General features: G+C 38.8%; 1 protein-coding gene across 3 annotated transcripts in view; it reads left to right on the forward strand.

The window, feature by feature from the left end:
* Positions 1 to 23,092, forward strand: part of LOC126183885 (chloride channel protein 2) — a 523,840-nt gene that overhangs the window by 495,727 nt on the left and 5,021 nt on the right. For all 3 annotated transcript variants that reach the window (XM_049926191.1, XM_049926193.1, XM_049926190.1), the window contains exons 17-18: positions 7,895 to 8,034; positions 16,745 to 16,907. In XM_049926191.1, coding sequence (XP_049782148.1) covers positions 7,895 to 8,034; positions 16,745 to 16,907 — 303 coding nt within the window. The remainder of the gene's footprint in view (positions 1 to 7,894; positions 8,035 to 16,744; positions 16,908 to 23,092) is intronic.

Here is a 23,092-nt window from a genome sequence, read left to right on the forward strand (position 1 = left end):
AGATATCCTCAGCATTCTGAAGTGGCATAAATCACTTAATAAAATCAAGTCTACCAGTCCAGATTACATACCAATTATGTTCCTTTCAAAGTATGTTGATATAATAGCTCCATACATAGCTATCATATATAACCACTCACTTGATGAAAGATCCATACCTAAGAACTGGAAAGTTGCATAGGCCACACCAATATTTAAGAAATCATGGACACCAATTTGCAGTAGGATTTTGGAGCATGTACTACATTCAAACATTATGAATTACCTCAAACAAAACAATCTACTAACACATAGCTCGGATTGAGAAAATATTGTTCTTATGAAGCACAACTAGCTCTTTATTCGTGCAAAGTAATAATGAATATCGACAGGGGATCTGAAATTGATTCCATATTTTTAGATTTCCTAAAGGCTTTTGACACCATTTCTCTCAAGATACTTGTAATCAAACTGTGTGCATATGGGGTATCATCTCAGTTATGAGATTGGATTTTTTGCAAATGATGTTGTCATTTTCCATAGACAAAGTCATAAGTAGATCAAACCAATTCTAAAATAACTTAGACAAGAGATCTGTATGGTGCAAAAAGTGGTAATTAACTCTGATTAACAAACAGTGTGAGGTCATCCACATGAATACTAAGGAATCTGTTAGATTTTGGTTACATGACAAATCACATAAATCTGAAGGCTATCAATTCAACTAAATACCTAGGGATTACTATTACAAGCAACCTAAATGGGAATGATCACAGAGATAATGTTGTGGGGCAGGAATGAAAGAGTGTGTTTTGTTGGTAGGACACTTAGAAAATGCAACAGGTCTGCTAAAGAGACTAAGCAATATGAAACAGAATGAGCATATGGGGATTGTGGTAGGGGAGGTGAATTGTCAACCTCAGTTTATTGGGAGAATTTTGGGAAGCGTGGTTTATCTGTAAAGCAGACTCCATGCAAGACACTAGTGTGACCTGTTCTTAAGTACTACTTGAGTGAATGGGATCCACACCAGGTCCAGTTAAAAGAAGTCATCGAAGCAGTTCAGAGGAGAGCTACTAAATTTGTTTCTGATAGGTTCGATCAGCATACAAGTGTTACAGATGTGCTTCAGTAACTCAAATTGGAATCCCTGGAGGGAAGAAGACATTCATTTCAAAGAACACTACTGAGAAAGTTTTGAGGATTGGCATTTGAAGCTGATTGTAGAACAATCCTATTGCTGCCAATATACATTTCACATAGTGACCACAAAGATTAGATATGAGAAATTAGGGCTCATATGGAGGCATACAGACAGTTGTTTTTCCCTTGCTCTATCTGCAAGTGGAACAGGAAAGGAAACAACCAGTAGTGGTACAGTGCACCGTCTGCCACACACCATGTAGTGGCATGTGGAGTATGTAAATGTAGATGTTAACGTAGATGTAGACTGCCTACAGTGCACTGTTCCGTTCTGTCCTGGAGTATTTCTTTGCGCTATGGAATCTGTACCAGATAAGATTGACAAAGGATACTGAAAAAGTTCAAAGAATGGCAATGAGGGCTATCCACCAAGTACATTACGTTTTGGAATTAAAAATAAATAAAGTATTGGAAATTTTTTTTATTATATACAGATGAAAGCCACACTTCAATACTACTTTTCTACATAGTTGTCATTTAAATTAAGGCACTTATCGTAGCAATGGACGAGCTTGGAAATTCCTTCGTTGTAAAATTCGGCCGCCTGCACCTTCAACCACGTGGTTACCTCTTCTTGAAGCTGTGCATCATCATCAAAACGCTGCATAGCCAACCACTTCTTCATTGCTGGGAATAAGTGGAAGTCACTCGGTGCCAGGTCGGGACTGTACGGTGGATGAGGAAACAACTCCCACTTAAAATATTCAAGAACTTCACGAGTGGCATTTGCCGTGTGGGCCCGGGCATTGTCGTGAATCAGCAAGATCTTTGAGCCCAACTTCCCCTGCGCTTGTTTTGTATTGCTCTTCTGAGGTTGTGCAGAGTTTGGCAATACGTTTGAGAGTTTATTGTAGTGCCTCTTTCCAGGAAATCCACAAAAATCGTATTCCTACTGGGTTACTGATTAACCACGTGGTTGAAGGCGCAGGCAGCTGAATTTTATGACGAAGGAATTTCCAAGCTCATCCATCGCTACGATAAGTGCCTTAATTTAAATGGCAACTATGTAGAAAAGTAGTATTTAAGTGTGGCTTTCATCTGTATATAATAAAAAAAATTTCCAATACTTTATTTATTTTTAGTTCCAAAACGAAATGTACTTTGTGGATAGCCCTCGTATTATCATAGAATAGGGGAGAGAATGTCATGGATATGATACACTATGTGATCAAAAGTATCCAGACAGCCCCAAAAACATGTTTTTAACATCAGGTGCATTGTGCTGCCACCTACTGCCAGGTACTCCATATCAGCAACCTCAGTAGTCATTAGACATAATGAGAGAGTATAATGGGGTGCTCTGCGGAACTCACGGACTTCGAATGTGGTCAGGTGATTGGGTGTCACTTGTGTCATACATCTGTGCCCGAGATTTCCACACTCCTAAACATTTCTAGGTCCACTGTTTCTAATGTGATAGTGAAGTAGAAATGTGAAGGGACATGTACAGCGCAAAAGCAAACAGGCCAACCCCATCTATTGACTGACAGAGACCACCGACAGTTGAAGAGGGTCATAATGTGTAATGGGCAGACATGTATCCAGACCATCACACAGTAATTCCAAACTGCATCAGGATCAAGTGCAAGCACTGTGACAGTTAGGCGGGATGTGAGAAAACTTTGATTTCATGTTGAGCAGCTGCTCCTAAGCCACACATCATGCCAGTAAATGTCAAACGATGCATCACTTGGTGTAGGGAGCATAAACATTGAATGATTGAACAGTGGAAAACTGTTGTGTGGAGTGACGAATCACAGTACACAATGTGGTGATCCAATGGCAGGGTATGGGTGTGGTGAATGCCCGGTGAATGTCATCTGCCAGCATGTGTAGCACCAACAGTGAAATTTGGAGGCAGTGGTGTTATGGTGTTGTATTTTTCGTGGAGGTGGCTTGCACCCCTTGTTGTTTTGCATGGCACAATCACAGCACAGGCCTACATCAATGTTTTAGGCACCTTCTTGCTTCCCACTGTTGAAGAGCAATTCAGGGATGGTGATTGCATCTTTCAACATGATCAAGCACTTGTTCATAATGCACGGCCTGTGGCTACATGGCAATAACATCCCTGTAATGAACAGGCCTGCACAGAGTCCTGACCTGAATCATATAGAACACCTTTGGGATGTTTTGGAATGCCGACTTCATGTCAAGTCTCACTGACTGCCATCGATACCCCTCCTCAGTACTGCACTCCATGAAGAATGGGCTGCTATTCCCCAAGAAACCTTCCAGCACATGACTGAACGTAGGTCTGTGAGAGCATAAGCTGTCATCAAGGCTATTGACGGAGGGTGCCACGAACTTGTAAGTCATTTTCAGCCAGGTGTCTGGATACTTTTGATCACATAGTGTATGTGAGTTGGGGTGGCAATCATTAAAACAAAGGTGTTTTTCAGTGCTGCAAAATCTTTCTCAAAACTTCAGTCACCAACATTCTTTTATAAATGCAAAAATATATTGTTGACACAGTACTCCATAGGGAGAAATCATCATTGTAGTAAAATAAGAGAAATTATAGCACCTATAGAACAATTTAATTGTACACTTTTCCTGTGCACTGTTTGAGATTGGAAAAACTACCAGTGAGATAATTCTATTGAAAAAAATATAAATAAACATACATATATTATAAAGTTATGTGAGAGTGAAGAAGTGTTGTACACAAACAAAATCCTCCCCCTCACAAAAAAAGCACAAATATTGAGATAGATGTCAAGAAAATATCAGACTGGCACAAAGATTGCAACAATCCCATATCTAGAGAAATGTGAAATTACATGCCTCATAAAATGTAAAACTGTAGTATCATTTTACAACATGTTTAATGACTTTTAATAAAAACTGTGAAATCATGTTAGTTCACGTTAATAACTGTGAACAGAAGTGTGAATTGTAGTTATCACATACACTGTTCAGTCACATTAATGTGACCACCTGTCAAAAGCCTGAATAACTGCCTTTTGCAGTGTGAACCACTGCAAGAGGCACACTAAGACAGTCACTGAGGGTCTAGAAGGTACTGACAGGGATGAGGAGCTATGCCGACTCCAGTGCCATAGCCAACTGCACTAGGTGTCCTGGCTGAGGATCAATGGTGTGAACAGCCCAACCGAGGTTGTCCCACAGATTCTTGACTGGATTCAAATCCAGGGAGTCTTTGTACTGCACAAGTACATTGTGGGCTGTGTGACACATTGCATTAGCCTGCTGGTAGATGCCATCATGCTGAGAAAAAATATGAAGCCCAGAGATAGATGTAAACTTGTGTTGATCCACTGTGCCTTCCAGAATGATTAGACATGCAAACATTCCCAGACCATAACACTTCCTCCTCTGGCCTGGCCCTTTCCATTATTGTTACAGGGTATTTGCTTTCAGACATTTTGTGCTGTGCATATCAGTGCCCATCTGTCCGATGGAGTATGAAATGTGATTCATCTGAAAAGATACCAGCTTTTATGACAAATGAACAGCATTCAGCATGGGTGCCTGAATCAGGCACCTTCTGTGGAGACCCCCATATGCATTAACATTTGCTGAAGAATCATTGAGGAGACAATGTTGGTAGCCCCTTGGATCATCTGGATGGTCAGTTGCTCAACAGTTGCACATCTATTCACCTGTATACATCTCTGCTGCTATTGTACACCTTTGCCATCTGTGGCCCATGGTGCACCACAGTTCCCCTGGTGCAGGGTTTTGATAGTGTCATTTTGCCATGCATGATATACTTTAACCATAGTGGCTGGGACGTGAACAGATAACAGATTCAGCCATTTTGGAAATGCCTCCATCCTTGGCTCAAAAGCCAATGATGATACTCTTTTGGACAGCAGATAAATAGCTCTATTTCTGCATTGTGACAATGACTGCGCTGTTTTCTGTATCCCCGACCCCGACACACTTAATGCACCCCCCCCCCCCCACTGATAGTGCTGCCACCTGGCATCTGTGCATTGTTATTACATGCTGATGTCGAACATAGGCAGTGGTCAAATTAAAGTGGCTGGACCACATACAATCATTTGTGGATTTCAGGTGTTAGGTTTTGATACAACAGTATCACATTGCAATTTATCTATGAATGAGATTGCTTATAAAATTATTGTGTGATGTATACTAGAAACAATCACAAGCTAGAATGGATTTTTCACTCTGCAGCGGAGTGTGCGCTAATATGAAACTTCCTGGCAGATTAAAACTGTGTGCGGGACTGAGACTCGAGTTCGGGATCTTTGCCTTTCGCAGGCAAGTGCCCTACCATCTGAGCTACCCAAGCATGACCCACGTCCCATCCTCACAGCTTTACTTCTGCCAGTACCTTGCCTCCTACTTTCCAAACTTCACAGAAGTTCTTCTGCAAAGCTGTCAGAACTAGCACTCCTGGAAGAAAGGATATTGTGGAGACATGGCTTTGCCACAACCTGGGGAGTGTTTTCAGAATGAATTTTTCCCTCTGCAGCAGAGTTTCTTATCAGTGGACACTCCACTGTAGAGTGAACAATTCATTCTGGAAACATTCTCCAGGCTGTGGCAAAGCCATGTCTCCGTAATGTCCTTTCTTCCAGGAATGCTAGTTCTGCAAGTTTTGCAGGAGAGCGTCTGTGAAGTTTGGAAGGTAGGAGATGAAGTACTGGTGGAAATAAAGCCGTGAGGACGTGGTGTGAGTTATGCTTGGGCAGCTCAGATGGTAGAGCACTTGCCCATGAAAGGCAAAGGTCCCAAGTTCGAGTCTTGGTCTGACACACAGTTTTAATCTGCCAAGAAGTTTCAATCACAAACTAGTTTGACTTATGGGGGAAAGTCGCATGTATGTTAAGGAAATAGTTGGTACAGAGGCTAGAATGCAATAAGACTGCCTGTGTCCTACCTGTGAACAGAATTAGAAGAGCTATAAGTAAATCACGTAAAAGAATAACTTCTGCCATCCATCTTACAGTAATTTGCAGGCTACAGGTGTCAATAGAAAAAAGTGTGAGGACAGGTAACAACTCACAATACACCAACCAGCTTGCAGGCACATAAAATGTTATAGATTATTATTGATCATCTATCAAATTAGAGCATGTTGTCTCAGACGGGGTAGGTTGAAAAAAGACAGTAGTGGGAAGGGAAATGGATTGGAAGGAAAATGAGGTAATTTAGACTGGAAGACAGAGAAATGAACAGCTTCCACAGATGTAAGTGAGGGTATTAGCAGGCTTGGAGGAAACCGAAAGGTAATTGTCTGATATACAAATGGTTGACAGGTGCTGACAGATGTTAAAATACTTCATATTTCATCTCTTCAGTACTGTACTGATATTTTAAATCAAACAGAGAAAACAGCTAAACTGGGAACTGGTTAAAGTATGTAGTGATTCAACAATTTTAGCAGCAAGTTATTTAGTGTGTATGCACATACACTGATCAGCCAAAACATTAGTACCACTGCCCACTGTGACGCTGGATGTTGCCTAGTGACGTTTCAGGCATGTGATGCAGTAAGAAAAGTATGTAAGGGGAGCAGGCATGGATTGGGGATCACCCTAGTGGAGATATGGGCTGCAAATGGGGAAATACATTGAGATAAGCGACTCTGGCAGAGGGCAGATTATTGTTACATAATGCCTATGAATGATTACCTTGAAAACGGTGAAGCTGGATGAATAATCACATGCTGCTGTCATAAGCAATTATGGAAAGAGGTAGAAGGACAGAGGAACTACCACTAGGTGCTAAATGTTTGGATGTTCACAACTCTTCACAAAACGTGAGGTCAGTGGTCATCTCCACAAAGTCCATCATTGAGGTGAACAGCAGCTTGGAATGTGCAGTGCACCATGGACACTGGCTGGTGGGAGCAGTTTTATTCTATGGAAGACATTTTCCTGCACTTGCATAGACCTGTGGTGGTAATCAAAGATATGCTAATAGTTGCAAACCTCTTGCATCCATTCATGCTTGATGTCTTCCCCAGTGATGATGTCATGTTTCAGCAGTATAATTGTTTGTGTCTCAGAGCCACAACTGTGCTACAGTGGTTTGAGGAGCATTATAGTGAACTGAAGTTGATGTCTCGGTGACAGAATTTGCCTGATGTAAGTCCTATGGAACCGATCTGGGTCGCTGTCGGGTGCCATCATTGAGTATGCAGATCAGCAGCTCATAATTTATGTGAATTACTTGACCTGTGCATAGACATCTAATGCCATATACCACCAACAAACTGGCAAATCCCTGATACACAGAGTCAGTGATGTATTTCATTCCAAAGGTGGATGAACAAGCTATTAAGCAGGTGGTCATAATGTTTTGGCTCATCAGCATATATCATTACCAGCAGTGATAAAATATAGCTAGTTCCTGTGCATATTTTCAAGATTCCCCATAATATAATTGCACTTAAAAATACTAACTTGCTTTTTTTGTTTCTTGTAAAGTTTACAACTACATATCATACTAAGAGGCTATTTGTCATTTCCATAAAATAATTGACAAGTATTTTGTTAATCTTGTACATGTTTTTCATTATGATAGACAAATTACAACATTGTGTCTGTATGTAATTTATAGAATAAGAAAAATGGGTTACTGCCCTTTTTTAATATAAAATACTCTTGAAATTATAAGTGATTTCCTAATAGAACAAATTGTGCACAGAAAGCATGTAATTCTTCTGTGAATCTTCACTTCTGATTTTTAAAATTTTATAATTACGTTATAGAACCATTTTTCTCCGGTTTCTGGGAGTCAGCCAAAGAAATCTATATTGAAGAAGACAAACTCATTTACACTAAGAAGCTTCAGCCCTCTCGTAAGCCCAAGTGTAACTCCATACACAACTGTGACGGGTGCTGAGAGTAGGTGAGTTATATTCAAATAATTTTCAGTTAGAAGAGTGTTACTCATTGGATCTGAACAATATAATAGTACTATCAACTATATTTGTGGAATACTGTTATACCTCTCATGAATTAAAGCAGGCAGATTGCAATGTAATGGTAAATATTTGTACAAATGATAACAAAATTTAATAATTTATCACAATAGTAACTGTGTGTGTGTGTGTGTGTGTGTGTGTGTGTGTGTGTGTGTGTGTGAAGGAATGAAATGTACAAGGGCATGCTGAAAAGTAATGCCTCTGAATTTTTTTATGTGAAGGCTCTTAAAGGTATTTCAAGAAAACAAGATGTTAGTAATATTCTACATCTTTATTCTTCATGTCTGCAGATTTGCATCCCTCTGCCACTAGAGGGATCTGAATGGTAGTGTGGTGGGTAATGTAACTATGTCAGAGTGTGAGAAACAGCATTCTGTAATCAAATTTCATACTAGGAGAGTTTCTCCACACATGGACCACCCTCTCCTTCATCATGATAGAGCCAGACCACACTGAAGCACTGCAACATCTTCAACAGTCCGACACCTTGGGTTCACTGTCATTGATCATCCTCCATGCAGTCCCAATTTGGCCCCATTCTGCTTTTCATCTGTTTCCAAAACTTAAAGAATGCCTTTCAGGACTTTACTTTGATAGTGATAGAGTGGTCAAAGTAGGGCTGAGTGAAAACACTTGAGCCTTATATAAGGTCATTTAAGTGAAACATAGAGAAAGTCCTCAACAATGAGAATACTTGTCATTCAGCCATGAGCTGGCAATATAGCTAAACTAGTCATGTCACAATTGTTCAGGACTTGTGCACTTCCATACACAATAGCTCACTGTGCTATGATTATTTGTCATAGCAGAGGTGTGTAGTGGATACTTTCAAGTAAGTACAACATGTAGTTATTAAATTTTCACACAAAGAAAGTGTGACAGCTAATGGAGTTTATTATCCAACAGATGCCATGTATTATGAAACATGCTCCGGACATAGCACTGTATTCAGATGTTTGATCCAGTTTCAGAGTGGCAAATGGAGTACTGTGGATCTTCCTCACCCTAGAGGGACTGGTCTGTGAATACCAGGGGAAACAATGAAAAAATTGTCAGTTTTCTAAACAGTGTAACTCAAAGAATAAGATTTGTATGCCCATATAATGCTTACCATCTTTAAAGACATCTTGTGGGAACATTTTTATGTATGAACTGCAGCTTTACTCTCACACTTTTTTAAATGTATTTTTTTGTTGCAAGTGAAATAAACCATGCTGATTATTCATGTACATCATAGGTACTACACATTACTCAGAATACAAACAAAGTAGAATGTTTACCTTTTTTCTTGTAAGTTCCTTAAAGTATTATCTTTAAAGAATACTCTTGAAAAGATAGTGCTGTCATAAATTTGAGTACAAAAAATTTTAAGTATGATTATCAAAAGTTTGGAATTGAATTCAGAGTTTTTCTTCAAAACAGTGTTTTCTTTTCAAAGTTAAGTCACAGGAGTAGTCTACTTTTTAGTAGAGCGTGTTTTAAGACAGTACACAAAATTTTAGCTCTCTACCTTTAATAGTTTTTAGCCCAAAGTGTACCAGAACATGAAATAATTTAACTTTTGGGAAATTCAAGTTAAAATTAAAACTTGCATTTTCTATTAAAATTGAATGACACTAATGCATCCCACGTCCATATTCATCTTGTTTCCTGTGTTGTTCTTCTCCCTTCTCTTTTTCACATGTCTTCTTCTTATTCTTGCTTCTATGGTGGCTTCCAACACTGATTTTTCGGTTTTGAAGAGTCTCCTTCAGTCAATGGGTATTAGAGCTCTATGCATATTTAGTCCACCAGGTACTCCCATCAGTTCCATAACATTAAGCCTTGACACTGCACTGTCATTGAAACATAGAACAGCATCTAGCACACCTATTTTTGAAGTATTTAACCTACTAGAACAGTTTTTGGTATCTGCTCCCAATACAATTGTTGAAACTTTCATTTGGATTTTGAGTCCTACCATGTAAATATTTCTCTAATAATCTTGTCACTTTGATCTCACCTTTGGTAACAGCCCTCTGGTGGACACACCATGAATCACTGCCATGTGGGCAGAGTGCATAGCATGGGTTGTCATCTGTGGAGGATTTATGAAAGAAGGTAGCCCAAACTGTCTTTTTCGTTCCCTCAAGGTCATGTTTATTTTGTCTTATGGCTTGTCCATAATAATACTTCAACCTTTCCATTTCTTCATCTGTAAGCCGACCACGTCCACTAGTGAACTTACCATCAGCTAATTTCTTTCCCTTCAAATTACTCTTCAAGTTCCTCAATCTTGTACCCTACCTTTTCTGGATGCAGTCCAATACATTCCATTTTTTTTCAATTTTTGTGTTAGCATAAGGTTTGGATTCACAAACTTTTTGGTGCCCTTTTGAGTCTCCATCTCCTAGGTAAGACTTATACATCACACCATATTTCTCCACTGACCTGTGAAATATCTTCACAACACCTTGATATTCCATCCCTCCACTATAACCACTAAAATTAATCAAACATTTAAGATTTTCAGTTCAATTAGTACAGTCATGACAGTACTTGGTAATACATTCCACATAAATGACTTTACCATTGTCCAATGAGGTAGCTGTCACTACACCATTTAGGGAACTATGGCCTCTTTGTTGCCAGGATGCATCCAGGGTGCAGACACACATGTATTGTTGTCATTCGTGTCTACACTTTCCTGAACAGCATTTTTCCTACTATCCTTTGCTACTTCTTCTAAAGTCTGTAGAATAATTTTATTGTACCTGTCAGACCTTGTTGGGGGAGGTAAGTCCATAAGAGCACAGAAAATTTGTGCACTTTTGTACCCTTTGCCTATACACCTCATAGCATAAGCAAGTTTAATATTTGTGTTATACACTCCCTGTTTACTTATGCCACAAGTATAACCTCATTTGCTTAAATCATAAAAATTACAATGCTTAATTTTGATGCACAACCTCTTCTAGCACATATCTGTTCAACTACCTTTGCACCTCTATTGCTACATTCCTTACACTGAAAAGCTTTATTTATTATGTTCAGACAGAACAGAGAGGTCAACAATAACACAACCTGAATCAATAGTTGGTGTCTCTGTATTATCATCATTAATACTGTCAAGCCCACTGTTCAAATATTTCAGTTTTAGCTTCGAAGCACTTTGAGTAGTTGAAGCTGATTCAAGTGTCGTATCACATTGTATTTCAGTATTAGAAGAGTTAATCCATTTGATCCATTTTGTGAACCAATTTCCATAAAATTTACATTGTTTAACACCAAACTTCTTAATTCTTCTCATTGCTTTCAAGTGGAATAAGAAACTCATGTACGGAATAATAAATTCACACACACAATTACTTCACTACAAAAAAATATTTGCACCAAAATCACAGCAAACCATGACTAAACTCTCTGCATAATCAAAAGATAAGCAGATGTAAAGCTTTCACAGGCCAGCCAAATTAAGGGACTAAATAATCATAGAAACGAAATGAATGAGAAAACTTTATTTTTAACAGAGCTGACGGTGTGGCATGGGGACATCGTGGTGCAGGCACTCACTTTGAAATTCCTGTAATTCTGGCACATTCTGTGGTCCATTTTCATGGAAGTAAACTTTTTCTCATTCATAAAACTACAGAGAATTATTAAGACAAAAATTAAAAAATTGATTTTTCGACAGTTATTCACGTACAAGTCCCCTTAAAGAGAAACCTCTAATCAGTTCTGGAACAGTATCTCAGTTTGCATATTGGTGAAGAAGAATGCTGCATAACTTCATGAGCAGTGTCAGTTGATGTGAATATTAATATGCATGGAGTTGCCCAGAGAGCAAATTTTGTACTGCATGAATACTGTCATTGTCTTTGCAATGAGCAGAAAGACTTGCATGTGGGAATGGGCTGAGAACATCTGTTCCAATACCAAAAGAAAACAACAAAATTATTTGAGCACATTGTGGCTATGGATGAAACAGGGTGTCCATTTCCCATGTGCAATTCAAAGTCACAAAAAGCAGTCTCAAATGTCACCGAAGCCAAAGAAGGCCTAGTCATCTCTGGCTGGAAAGTAATGTTAAGCCTGTTCTTCACTATCTGCAGGTGTAGTGGATGGTTGCTGGGACTGCAATCAATGCTCATTGCTATTAAACACTTAAAAGAACCTTTGGATGTAAGTGCCCATGCAAATTGTCACAAAATGTGATTTTACTTCATCATAATTCAAAGCTGCACACTGCTAACACAAAACAGGAAACACTGTGTCCTTTCTGGTGGAAGTTGTTTCATCACTTGCCTTACAGGACAAGTGTATCATCTTGTGCTTACTGTGGGTTCCGTCCCTTAGGGAAGGTCCTTATAGGTTAGTATTTCACTTTCAATCAAATAGCACATAATGATGAGGAAGAATGATCCTTGTATCAACCTTTGTCCTCCTTCACTTATCTGTAGGCTTTCTTGATGCCTGATCATTATGCTTCTCAACTGCTGTACAAGATACTTATTTAGACAGATTTTGATTATATGTTATTTTTATTATTACATGCTAGTAAGGATTACAAAAATAGGATGATGCTTACATGTTAGTAATTTTTATGACATAATCATTAATTTTCAAGGTAGTGGGTGACCAGGACACACTCTACATCAGCACAGGCTTCCAAATGCACAGCGATGCTTTCACATGCCTTCCTGCACATATCCACCGGAACACCGTTGAACTCCTGAACAACCAGCTTACACAGATGTTGCTCACTGATAAGGAAATTAACATAACCCCAAAGAAAAGTCTGATGGGGTGCATTCAGGAGATCTGGCTGGCCACTCCACAGCCAATCCTGCGCTCAGGGAACACTTCATGCAAGAACACCCAAACAATGTTGGTGAAGTAGGGTGAGCACCATCTTTCTGCCACCACAGTTCACCAAAGTTTGGTCTATTCCGAAGTTCTGGGATGCCAGAATCCCACATTGACTCAAGCTAGGTTTCCCCAATGGTGCGATCTTCCAGGAAAAATGAGCCAGTCAATTCTATGCACATAATGCTGCCCCACATCATCACTGCCAAGTGCTGGAAATCATACCCAGTGGTGATATTGGACATCTCTTTCTCTCTCCCTCTGTCTGTTTATCTATCCCCGCCCCTTTTTGTGTGAATTTACCGACCTAATGACTTTGATGTAATTTAAGTACCCATCCAGTTTTGACACAAATGCAGGTACCAATTATATTCTCATTTAAAGAGCCATTAGAATCTACAACCAAAGATATTTGGGATATGAGGAAAGAAACATGGGTAGAAGTGAGTGAATATTTGAGGTAGTTTACAGTATTATGAAAAGAAAAGTTGCTACTCACCATATTGTGGAGATACTGAGTTGCAGATAGGGACAATAAAAAGACTGTCACAAATAAAGCTTTTGGTCAGTAAGGCCTGCGTCAAACATCGATGATAGACACACACAGTTTCTCGAGACTGCAGTCGTGTGTGTGAGTTGCATTTGCATAGTGTGTGTGTGTCATTTATTTTCGACGAAGGCCTTACTGGCCAAAAGCTTTATTTTTGACAGTCTTTTTATTGTGCCTATCCGCAACTCAGCATCTCTGGTATATGGTGAGTAGCAACTTTCGTTTTCATAATACTGTTACATTCCATCCTGGATTTTCCATTGTTTGAGGTAGTTTAAAAATTTTAAAAGAATGCAGGTCCACTCTCCAAGAAAGGAATGTTACTTTTAATTTATTGCTGTGGTGGAGGGAAGTCAGCAGTCTGCATGATCTGTAAATAAATCATATTCTTATTTGTTTCCAATAAAAATTAAAAAAAAACAACACCAACAGGCTTTATTTTTAATGTAGATGATGTTAATAAAACTGTAAGTCTCCAAAGCTTTGTTGATCTAAATGAGAAACCTGAAAATCATCAGTACTGGCATCTTAATTACTATAGTGGTTGTTTAACATTGTTTGCTATAACATATTACTGTCAGTGGGTATGTTTCACATTCAAAGCCAAAGATTTGGTGTTTAATATTGAGTTACTTACTTTTTTTTCACATAATGTGGCTTTCAACTCTGGCAAAAATATGATAACAGTTTGCATTACTAACACACTCCCACTCTATAGACATTTTATCTTACTCTGTTCCCCTCTGGTTTTAGAATTCTGGTGTGGTGGAAACCCTCTGAGTGAAAAATGATACTGCACTGGTAAATAGAATTTAATGTTGTGACAGACCATAGTTGGTATGTTTCTGCAGCTACATAAATACCCTGCAAACCATTGTACAGTATATAATACCAATCTTATCAATTTTCTTTTGTATTCTGTTCAGTTATTGAGTCAGGAAATAAAGTGAAATATGCATGTAAAATTCGGAGTCGGAGACCCCCCTCAGGGGAGTTTGGCTGCCTGGTGCAAGTCTCTTTATTTGATGGCACTTTTTGTGCATCAATGATGAGGAAATGATAGTGAGGTCAAAACACACACACACACACACACACACACACACACACACACACACAGTCCCAAGCGGAGAAAATTCCCCACCCAGCCAGAAATCATACCCAGGGCTCCACGATTGAGTGTCAATGATGCTAACCACAAGACCAAGAGCTGCAGACTGAGTAAGGGAAAAATGATTATTTATATGTCTCTGTATACACTCTAATCTCCCTTATCTTTTGCTCATGATGCCTGCATGAGACATACATTAAGGCAATCATAATGGTCACACAGTCTTTTTTCAGTACAGCATCTCTGAATTTACCTAGCAGGGTTTCATGAGCACTACATCAACTTTCTTCCAGTGATTCCCATTTATGTTTTCCAAGCATTACTGTTAAATTTTTGTGCGGGCTGTAGCAACCTCTTATAGTATTAGCAATGCATCTCTGAATTCGTTCAATGTCTACTTGATAAAGACTACAAATATCTGAACAATATTTGAGAATTGGTCACATGAGTGTCTTGTAAGTGTTTTTCCTTACATATATGCCACATTTTCCCAGAACCCTTTCAACAAATCTACATCTTCCATCCACAGTTGCCAGTACAGATTTTGTGTGCTTGCCCCATTTCATATTGCTTCTTAGTATTATCACTAAATATGTATATACTGTGATGTGCTCATGATGTTTATCACTAATCTTTTTATAGTTATTATTTTACATTTATCTAAATTTAAAGAGAGCTGGCATTTATTACACTAAGTGGAAATCTTGATGTAGTCTTTCAGAATTCCTTAAAGTTGTGTATTGATGATACTTTCCTGAAAACAACTGCAATAACGGAAAACAATCTTACACTGTTGCTGATCCTATATGATAAATTGTCCATGTATACTGAAAACATTAAACATCCTATTGTGCTTCCTTGAGGCATATGCAGTGTTACTTTTGTTTATGTGAAATGTGCAATGTCCAGTGTAATGCACTGGATTCTGATAAGTCAAATATTCATGGAGCCAATAAGATATTAGCAAAGATAGTTTATATGATCAATTCCTTGTTAGTAGTTGATAATATCGTACTGTGCCAACCCCCCTATGGAAAAATAGGATGACAAAATCTACCTGTTCATCTGTATCAATTGCTTGCAAGTTGTTGCGCATGAATAACTATGCCTCATTTCTTCCAAAGAAAATTTTAATAATTTTTATGTGAACATGTCAATTCACTAATATAACACAAGGTATTGGCATGCAGTATGTCAGGATAGGGAATAGTTATAAATATCATGGCCTAACAATATTTAAGAAACTCCCTAAAAGTTCCCTTTCAGTGCCATTAAATAAATTCTAATGTATACAGAGAAAACGGGTGAATACTTAAGCATATTATCCGGTACAAGAATTTCAGGTGTGTGTAATTAATGACTTTGAGCCTCTGTCTTGAACAATGCAGATTCTGAAAAAATCTACAGTATTTATAATACTGTGTGTTCACCAAACATTGTGTCAAACTGTATTTTACATTTATACATAGAGAAAAACATTTAAAATTACATGACAATGTGTGCCACTCCTCTATGATCATAGTTAAGACAATATGCCGTACCTAATTTCTAATCTAGTTAAATATCTCCTTGTAGCATAGTTTTCACTTAAAACGTGTAATGAGATCTGCTAGAAGCCAATAATATTATAATTATAGTAACATGCAAACTTTTGTCCTGTTCTGTGAATGTAAAAAGTGTCTAGTCCCATCATGGTTTGGTGCCTCATTATGCTGTGGGTGCCCTTGTAACTGGCTTTGTGAGTTGACTCTGATATGAGAGTATGATATGTTCAATAGAAATAAGGTTGGTAAAACAGTATGGTGTTTGAACCTAATACCAAGGTAATGACTGAGTTACTATTAAAGACACAATATACTACACTAAACTGGTGGGGATTGAACAGAAACAGAAAATCATGGCTTACTTCATATATATGGTATCCATTTTCTCTGTGTACATTTGAAGTTGTTCAATGGCACTGAATGGGCACTTTTAGGGAGTTTGTTAAAATATCATTAGGCCAAGATATTTGTAACTATTCCCTATCCTGTCAGTGAATTGATGTGTTCATAAAAAAAAATATATTAAAATTTTCCTTGAAAAATTTTCTTGAATTTCTATTATATTTTTTTATATATTTTGTTTCCAGAATTCGATTAGCCTTTGAAGCCATTTTCAAAAAATCAGCAACTCTTCAGGATGTTAATCCAGAACCTGAAGGTGTGGAAATGGAAGCAACTGATGCCACAGATGAAGCAAATCATGTTAACACTGTTCCTACCAGCCCAAGAGCTTTGAAGAAGGTTCAGCTGGTTAGTAATCACATTGTGAAACTCTCACACTCACGCGCGCGCACACACACACACACACACACACACACACACACACACTTAACTACTGGGCATGTTTATTGGTGTTTTATCTAGAAAATTTGATTCATCTTTTACTGACTCCAGTAAGTGCTCTGACCTTAAATATAATACTGTTTCCCAAGACATAATTGTAAGGTGCAAATCTTGATCACCAATACACTCTCATAGCTGGCAACATGTTCATACTTACGGAAATGTAAGGCTGTAGCTGAGAACTTTTTCTTTTTCTACCAGACACTGTACAGTTCTGTTGCTGGCAGTGACCTGAGATGATGGAAAATAAATTGTGCAGAAGTTGTTTTTGCAGAATTGCTGCAGCCATATTTCTATACTGTTTGAAAATTATAGTATCATGTATGTGGCAGGACTTAGCTAAGCTGTATAAATTCAGGATATACAATCTATTACACACATATCCTGTCATTTCATAATACCAGGAGAATACAATTACATTGGTAAATTGTAAACCTGCACTCTTAGGCATAATTTAAGAACCTGTAGAAGTTTAACTGTAACATGAACAACAAATATAAACACATTGTATGTACACTTACACGTGATTTTTTGTTCTGTACAAAATAACCAAATGCATTTTACTATTTCAAGAGTCCAAGAACAATGAATTATTCAAGGAAGTGTTTCGAAAACAACTGACTTTTTCCCTAACATGCAATAGGCCTTGGCAGGAATGTTACTGCTATTAATAAGCATCAAGGCTGTTCCTCCACTTATACTTCACACTTGTAAACTTAACCACATGCATATTGAAGGACCTCACACAATGTCTGTGAGTTTAAATTTATAATGCAATGCACAAACTACCACATGTGGCCTGGCAAGGTAATGATTATCAGTTGGAATACACTTTCTGCTGTGGCCATTGTATGTTGAACATTGAACCCAAAACAAAACAGAACAGATGCATTTATTTTGAAATTACTTCTTTGAATAATGTGTTGTATTGGTTACATTTATGTAGAATGAAAAAGTCATTATGAGAATGCTTTAAACAATTCATATGTGAATAACTGAATTCTTTAATGCTTCTTATAGACTTATGTGATTTACACTGAGAGCCACATTGTTATGCCCTTGTGCTTAATAATGTGTTGGTCCACCTTTGGATTGCAATACAGTAGCAATTCTGTGTGTCATGGATTTGACAGACCCTCAGTAGATTTCCAGAGGTATACAGCACCAGATGTCTGCACACAGGTCGTGCAGTTCCTGTAAACTGTGGGCCAGTGGTTTGTGGGTGTGGAGCTGGCACCTGATAGTGTCCCAGATGTGGTCTCTCACATCCAGATCAGAAAAAATTTGCTGGCCAAGACATCGGTGTGACTTTGCCATAATGCTCCTCAAATGACTGTAGCATGATTCTGGCCTTATGGCATGGACAGTTCTCCTGCTGGAAGATGCAATCACTATCAGGGAAGACATCAAGCATGACAGGATGCAGAAGGTCCACAATAGTGCTCATGTAGTCCACATCTGTCATGGTACTTTTGATTACTACCAGAGGCCCCAAGTGAATGCCCCCCACAGCATAATAATGGTCCTAACAGTCTGTGTTCTTATCATATTTCTTGTTTTGAGCAGCTGTTTTCCCAGATGACAGTTTAATCATACACTACCATCAAACTGATGATGTCCAACTAAATGACAGATGTCCATTGATCTACAGTCCACTCTTGTTGATACTGTGCCCACTACAATCATAATTTATGATGTAATTGGGTCATCTACTGCAAAGCCCCCTGTTCAACAACATGGACTGAACAGTGTGATCTCAAAACACTTGTGCCTGCACTAACAATATACTCTTGTCATCAGATCTGCCACAGACTGCCTCCTGTCCTGCTGTGCAGAGTGGATAAGTCTCCAACCTCCACATTTTCTGATAGGGCATGGATGTCCAACACCTAGTTGCCTACTTGTGGTTTCACTGTCCATGAACCACTTCCCATAGATGCTCAAAACAATGCCAGGTCATAACAGTTTGCCCTTTGTCAGAGTCACTTATGTCAGTGGATTTCCATATCTACAGCCTGCATCATTGCTAAAATGATTCCCCATTTGTCTCTGCTCCTTTTATATATTTTGCAAGTTGCTTCAGATGCCCACAATACCAGCAGATGTCAATCAGTCTTCTGGTGTGCAGTGGTCATAAAGCTTCGGCTCATCACTGTAAATGACTGCATGTAGTTTTTATGCATATGAACAAAATATTGTATTACATTGCTTTAGTGTTTTCTCCCTGATGCTACCAAAATATAATGAAAATATTTATACTTATCTACCTAGAAGAGACTGGATTTCTCTTCAGCTCATATGCTCAGATTGAAATTGGTGTAAGTTCCTTCTATTTGAGCCCTTATAAGTTTGAAAGGTGGTCATAGATGGCACATTCATTCTTGTAAATATGACCAGCTTATTTAGTTTTTTTTTTGTAAATCATGGTAGAGTGAAGTAACAGACCTGTTGTTATCACTTCAAAGCATGCAGTGTGTAACAAGCATTATCAGTTTCTCTTTAATAAAGGATAAATTATAAAATGTTAAAAAAGGAATGTTATGGAATATCAAAGTTGCTGTCTCTTCATCTACTATTGCAAAACTGACAGCTTTCTTGTCACTTGTAATGCTATGTCAAGCATGACTAGATGCATGTATAAGGAGCAATCAAAAAGTTTCCATTCAAAGGCTGTGCATTCCAGACTTGGTATGCCAATCAGGCAAAATTGCCATGACCATTGAGGAAATCATCTCACCAATACACCAGGTTGAAGATACCTGTTTGGTAAAACACCATGTCCCGATGAAGAAGTCTGTAACTGCCTGCTACACATCCTTATCTGAATGCAATGATTGACATTTCAAAGCCTTTTTTAAGAGACCAAAGGTGTGATAATTGCATGGAGAGAGATCAGGACTATAGGGTAGGTGCTCAAGTGTCTCCTTCTTTGGTTGGCATAACTTCTGCATTACGACATTTGCAATATGGTGACATGCATCCCATCCCGGAACTTAGTGCAGCATTCCACAAAACAGTGGCTTTTGACAGACAAGCTACTCCATACACATTCTTCATCCTCAGATGGATTTCTACTGAGTTTGTCTTTCAGCAACCAAGAAAAGAATAACAGCATGCTGATCCTGTTTGGACTCATTTGGGAATAATGTCGCTGAAGTTCTCATTTCCATGTTTACCGCATGCATGTCAGAAAGACATGAATGCTATCCTAATCCCCTGTCCACACATTGGGGATTATATACCCACATTGGATTTATGCTACATTGCATATACACTGCAGCAACAGCCTCAAACAAAAACTTACTGATTGCCTCTTGTAACTACTCACATCAGTGGAGTTGTGGCCTAAGAGGAATGATAGCATATTACACTTGATGTCTGCTCTCCACTTTGCTACCATTATATGGCTACTTTTTTCTTGTCTCTCATTATTCTTATTGTTAATAACCACCTACGTCACTATGTTGAATGAGTATGGTTACTTACATACCTTACCTTTGCTGACTACTTCCAACTGCTCATTACAAATATGCTACATTTACCTGGTGATCCTGAAAATAAGACAACTGCCATAATTTACAGAGTCTTCCTAAGATTTTTCTTATCATTAACAAATAGTGCGTAATCATAATTACAAATATTCTTGTTTTTTGAGCCTCAAAAAATACCTGTTGTAGAGCTATGCCAATTATTTGTTGAGTAAATTATGTTAATAACTGAAAAGATAAAATAATGCAAAAACAAATACACACACCAAAAAAAGTTTTGCATCGCCTCGGTTCCAAGTTCCAAGTTGAAGCATTGTGGTGTTTCAATCTTTATCAAAGAAACACATAATGTAGAATATTGAGGTTAGATGTAACTTCTTTATCTACAAAAGCAGTTTCAGCCATATTGATACCAAATCAGAAACTAATATCTGTATCAGTGTATCACTCCTCTAATAATAACAAAGAATAGTTTATATAACACTTTAAACAATTGATAATAATGCTCCTAAGATATAAAAATTGCAGACATCTGATATTTGGCGATATTAACATAGACATTAGATATCGGACTACAAATGTAATGCACCTATTAGATACATTAAGATCACTAAACTCCTGCTGTCTACGAGACAAATCCACCAGGCTCAATGGGTGTTTAGATAATACACACATCAAAAAAAGTTTTGCGTCACCTCGTATCCAAGAGTTCCGGAACCTGTACAGAAAATTGGAATAGAGATCAACATAAACATCATTTTGATCCATTTTATTGCTCATGAAAACCACATATTGCATGTTGTATCACCATACAGTGAGATCTTCAGAGGTGGTGGTCCAGATTGCTGTATACATCAGTACTTGTAATACCAAGTAGCACGTTCTCTTGTATTGATGCATGCCTGTATTCATCGTAGCATACTATCCACAAGTTCATCAAGGCACTATTGGTCCAGATTGTTCCACTCCTCAACGGCGATTCGGCATAGGTCCCTCAGAGTGGTTGGTGGATCACGTCATCCATAAACAGCCCTTTTCAGTCTACCCCAGGCATGTTTGATAGGGTTCATGTTTGCAAAACATGCTGGCCCCTCTAGTCCAGCAATGTCGTTATCCTGAAGTAAGTCATTCACAAGATGTGTACGATAGAGGCGTGAATGGTCATCCATGAAGACGAATGCCTCACCAATATGCTGCCGATGTGGTTGCACTATCGATTGGAGGATGGCATTCACATATCGTAGAGCTGGTACACTGCCTTCCATGACCACCAGCAGAATTTGTCAGCCCCACATTATGCCACCTCAAAACATCTGGGAACCTCCACCTTCTACATCTACATCTACATCTACATCCATACTCCGCGGTGTGTGGCGGAGGGTACCTTGAGTACCTCTATCGGTTCTCCCTTCTATTCCAGTCTCGTATTGTTCGTGGAAAGAAGGATTGTCGGTATGCCTCTGTGTGGGCTCTAATCTCTCTGATTTTATCCTCATGGTCTCTTCACGAGATATACGTAGGAGGGAGCAATCTACTGCTTGACTCTTCGGTGAAGGTATGTTCTCGAAACTTTGACAAAAGCCCGTACCGAGCTACTGAGCGTCTCTCCTGCAGAGTCTTTCACTGGAGTTTATCTATCATCTCCGTAACACTTTCGCAATTACTAGATTATCCCGTAACGAAGCGCGCTGCTCTCCGTTGGATCTTCTCTATATCTTCTATCAACCCTATCTGGTACGGATCCCACACTGCCGCAGTTTGAATTGTAACACGACGTCCTGTGGCTGCACAAAAAGCATTATCCAACATGGTGGCATTGCTGTCAGGGTTCCTCTGAGCCCTAATCCGTAGGTAGTGGTCATCCACTGCAGTAGTAGCCCTTGGGCGGAATGAGCGAGGCATGTCATCGAAAGTTCGTGTCTCTCTGTATCTACTCCAAGTCCAACCAACATCACTTTGGTTCACTTCGAGATGCCTGGGCACTTCCCTTGTTGAGAGCCCTTCCTGGCACAAAGTAGCAATGTGGACATGATCAAACTGCGGTATTGACCATCTAGGCATGGGTGAAGTACAGACAACACGACCCATGTACCTCCATCCTGGTGGAATGACTGGAACTGATCGGCTGTCGGACCCCCACCGACTAATAGTCGCTGCTCATCCATGGTTGCTTACATCTTTGGGTGGGTTTAGTAATATCTCTGAACAGTCAAAGGGACTGTGTCTGTGAAACAATATCCACAATCAACGTCTGTCTTCAGGAGTTCTGGGAACCAGGGTGATCCAAAATTTTTTATGATGTGTGTAGTTTACTTAAATTTCACAATAATTCTTGTGTGTAACATAAGCCACAGTATCTATATCATCCTCTGCACCATCTGTTAATTCAGACTTCCTCTTCATTTCCAGTGCCTTCATTCTGCTTGTTTCTAGAGTGATGGGGAAGCATTGCTGCTCCATTCGATGAAACCTTTCCTGCACATTTCTCTTACATGTTCTGCATTTTTCATTAATATATTTATAATCTGATGCTATCCATAAAAATTTCCTTCTGTGGTATCAAATTATCCTTCTGCTACACAGTTGTTATAACCTCTACATCAT

This window comes from Schistocerca cancellata, chromosome 4 (assembly GCF_023864275.1).
Source record: "Schistocerca cancellata isolate TAMUIC-IGC-003103 chromosome 4, iqSchCanc2.1, whole genome shotgun sequence".
In the NCBI taxonomy this organism is placed as follows: Eukaryota; Metazoa; Arthropoda; class Insecta; order Orthoptera; family Acrididae; genus Schistocerca; species Schistocerca cancellata.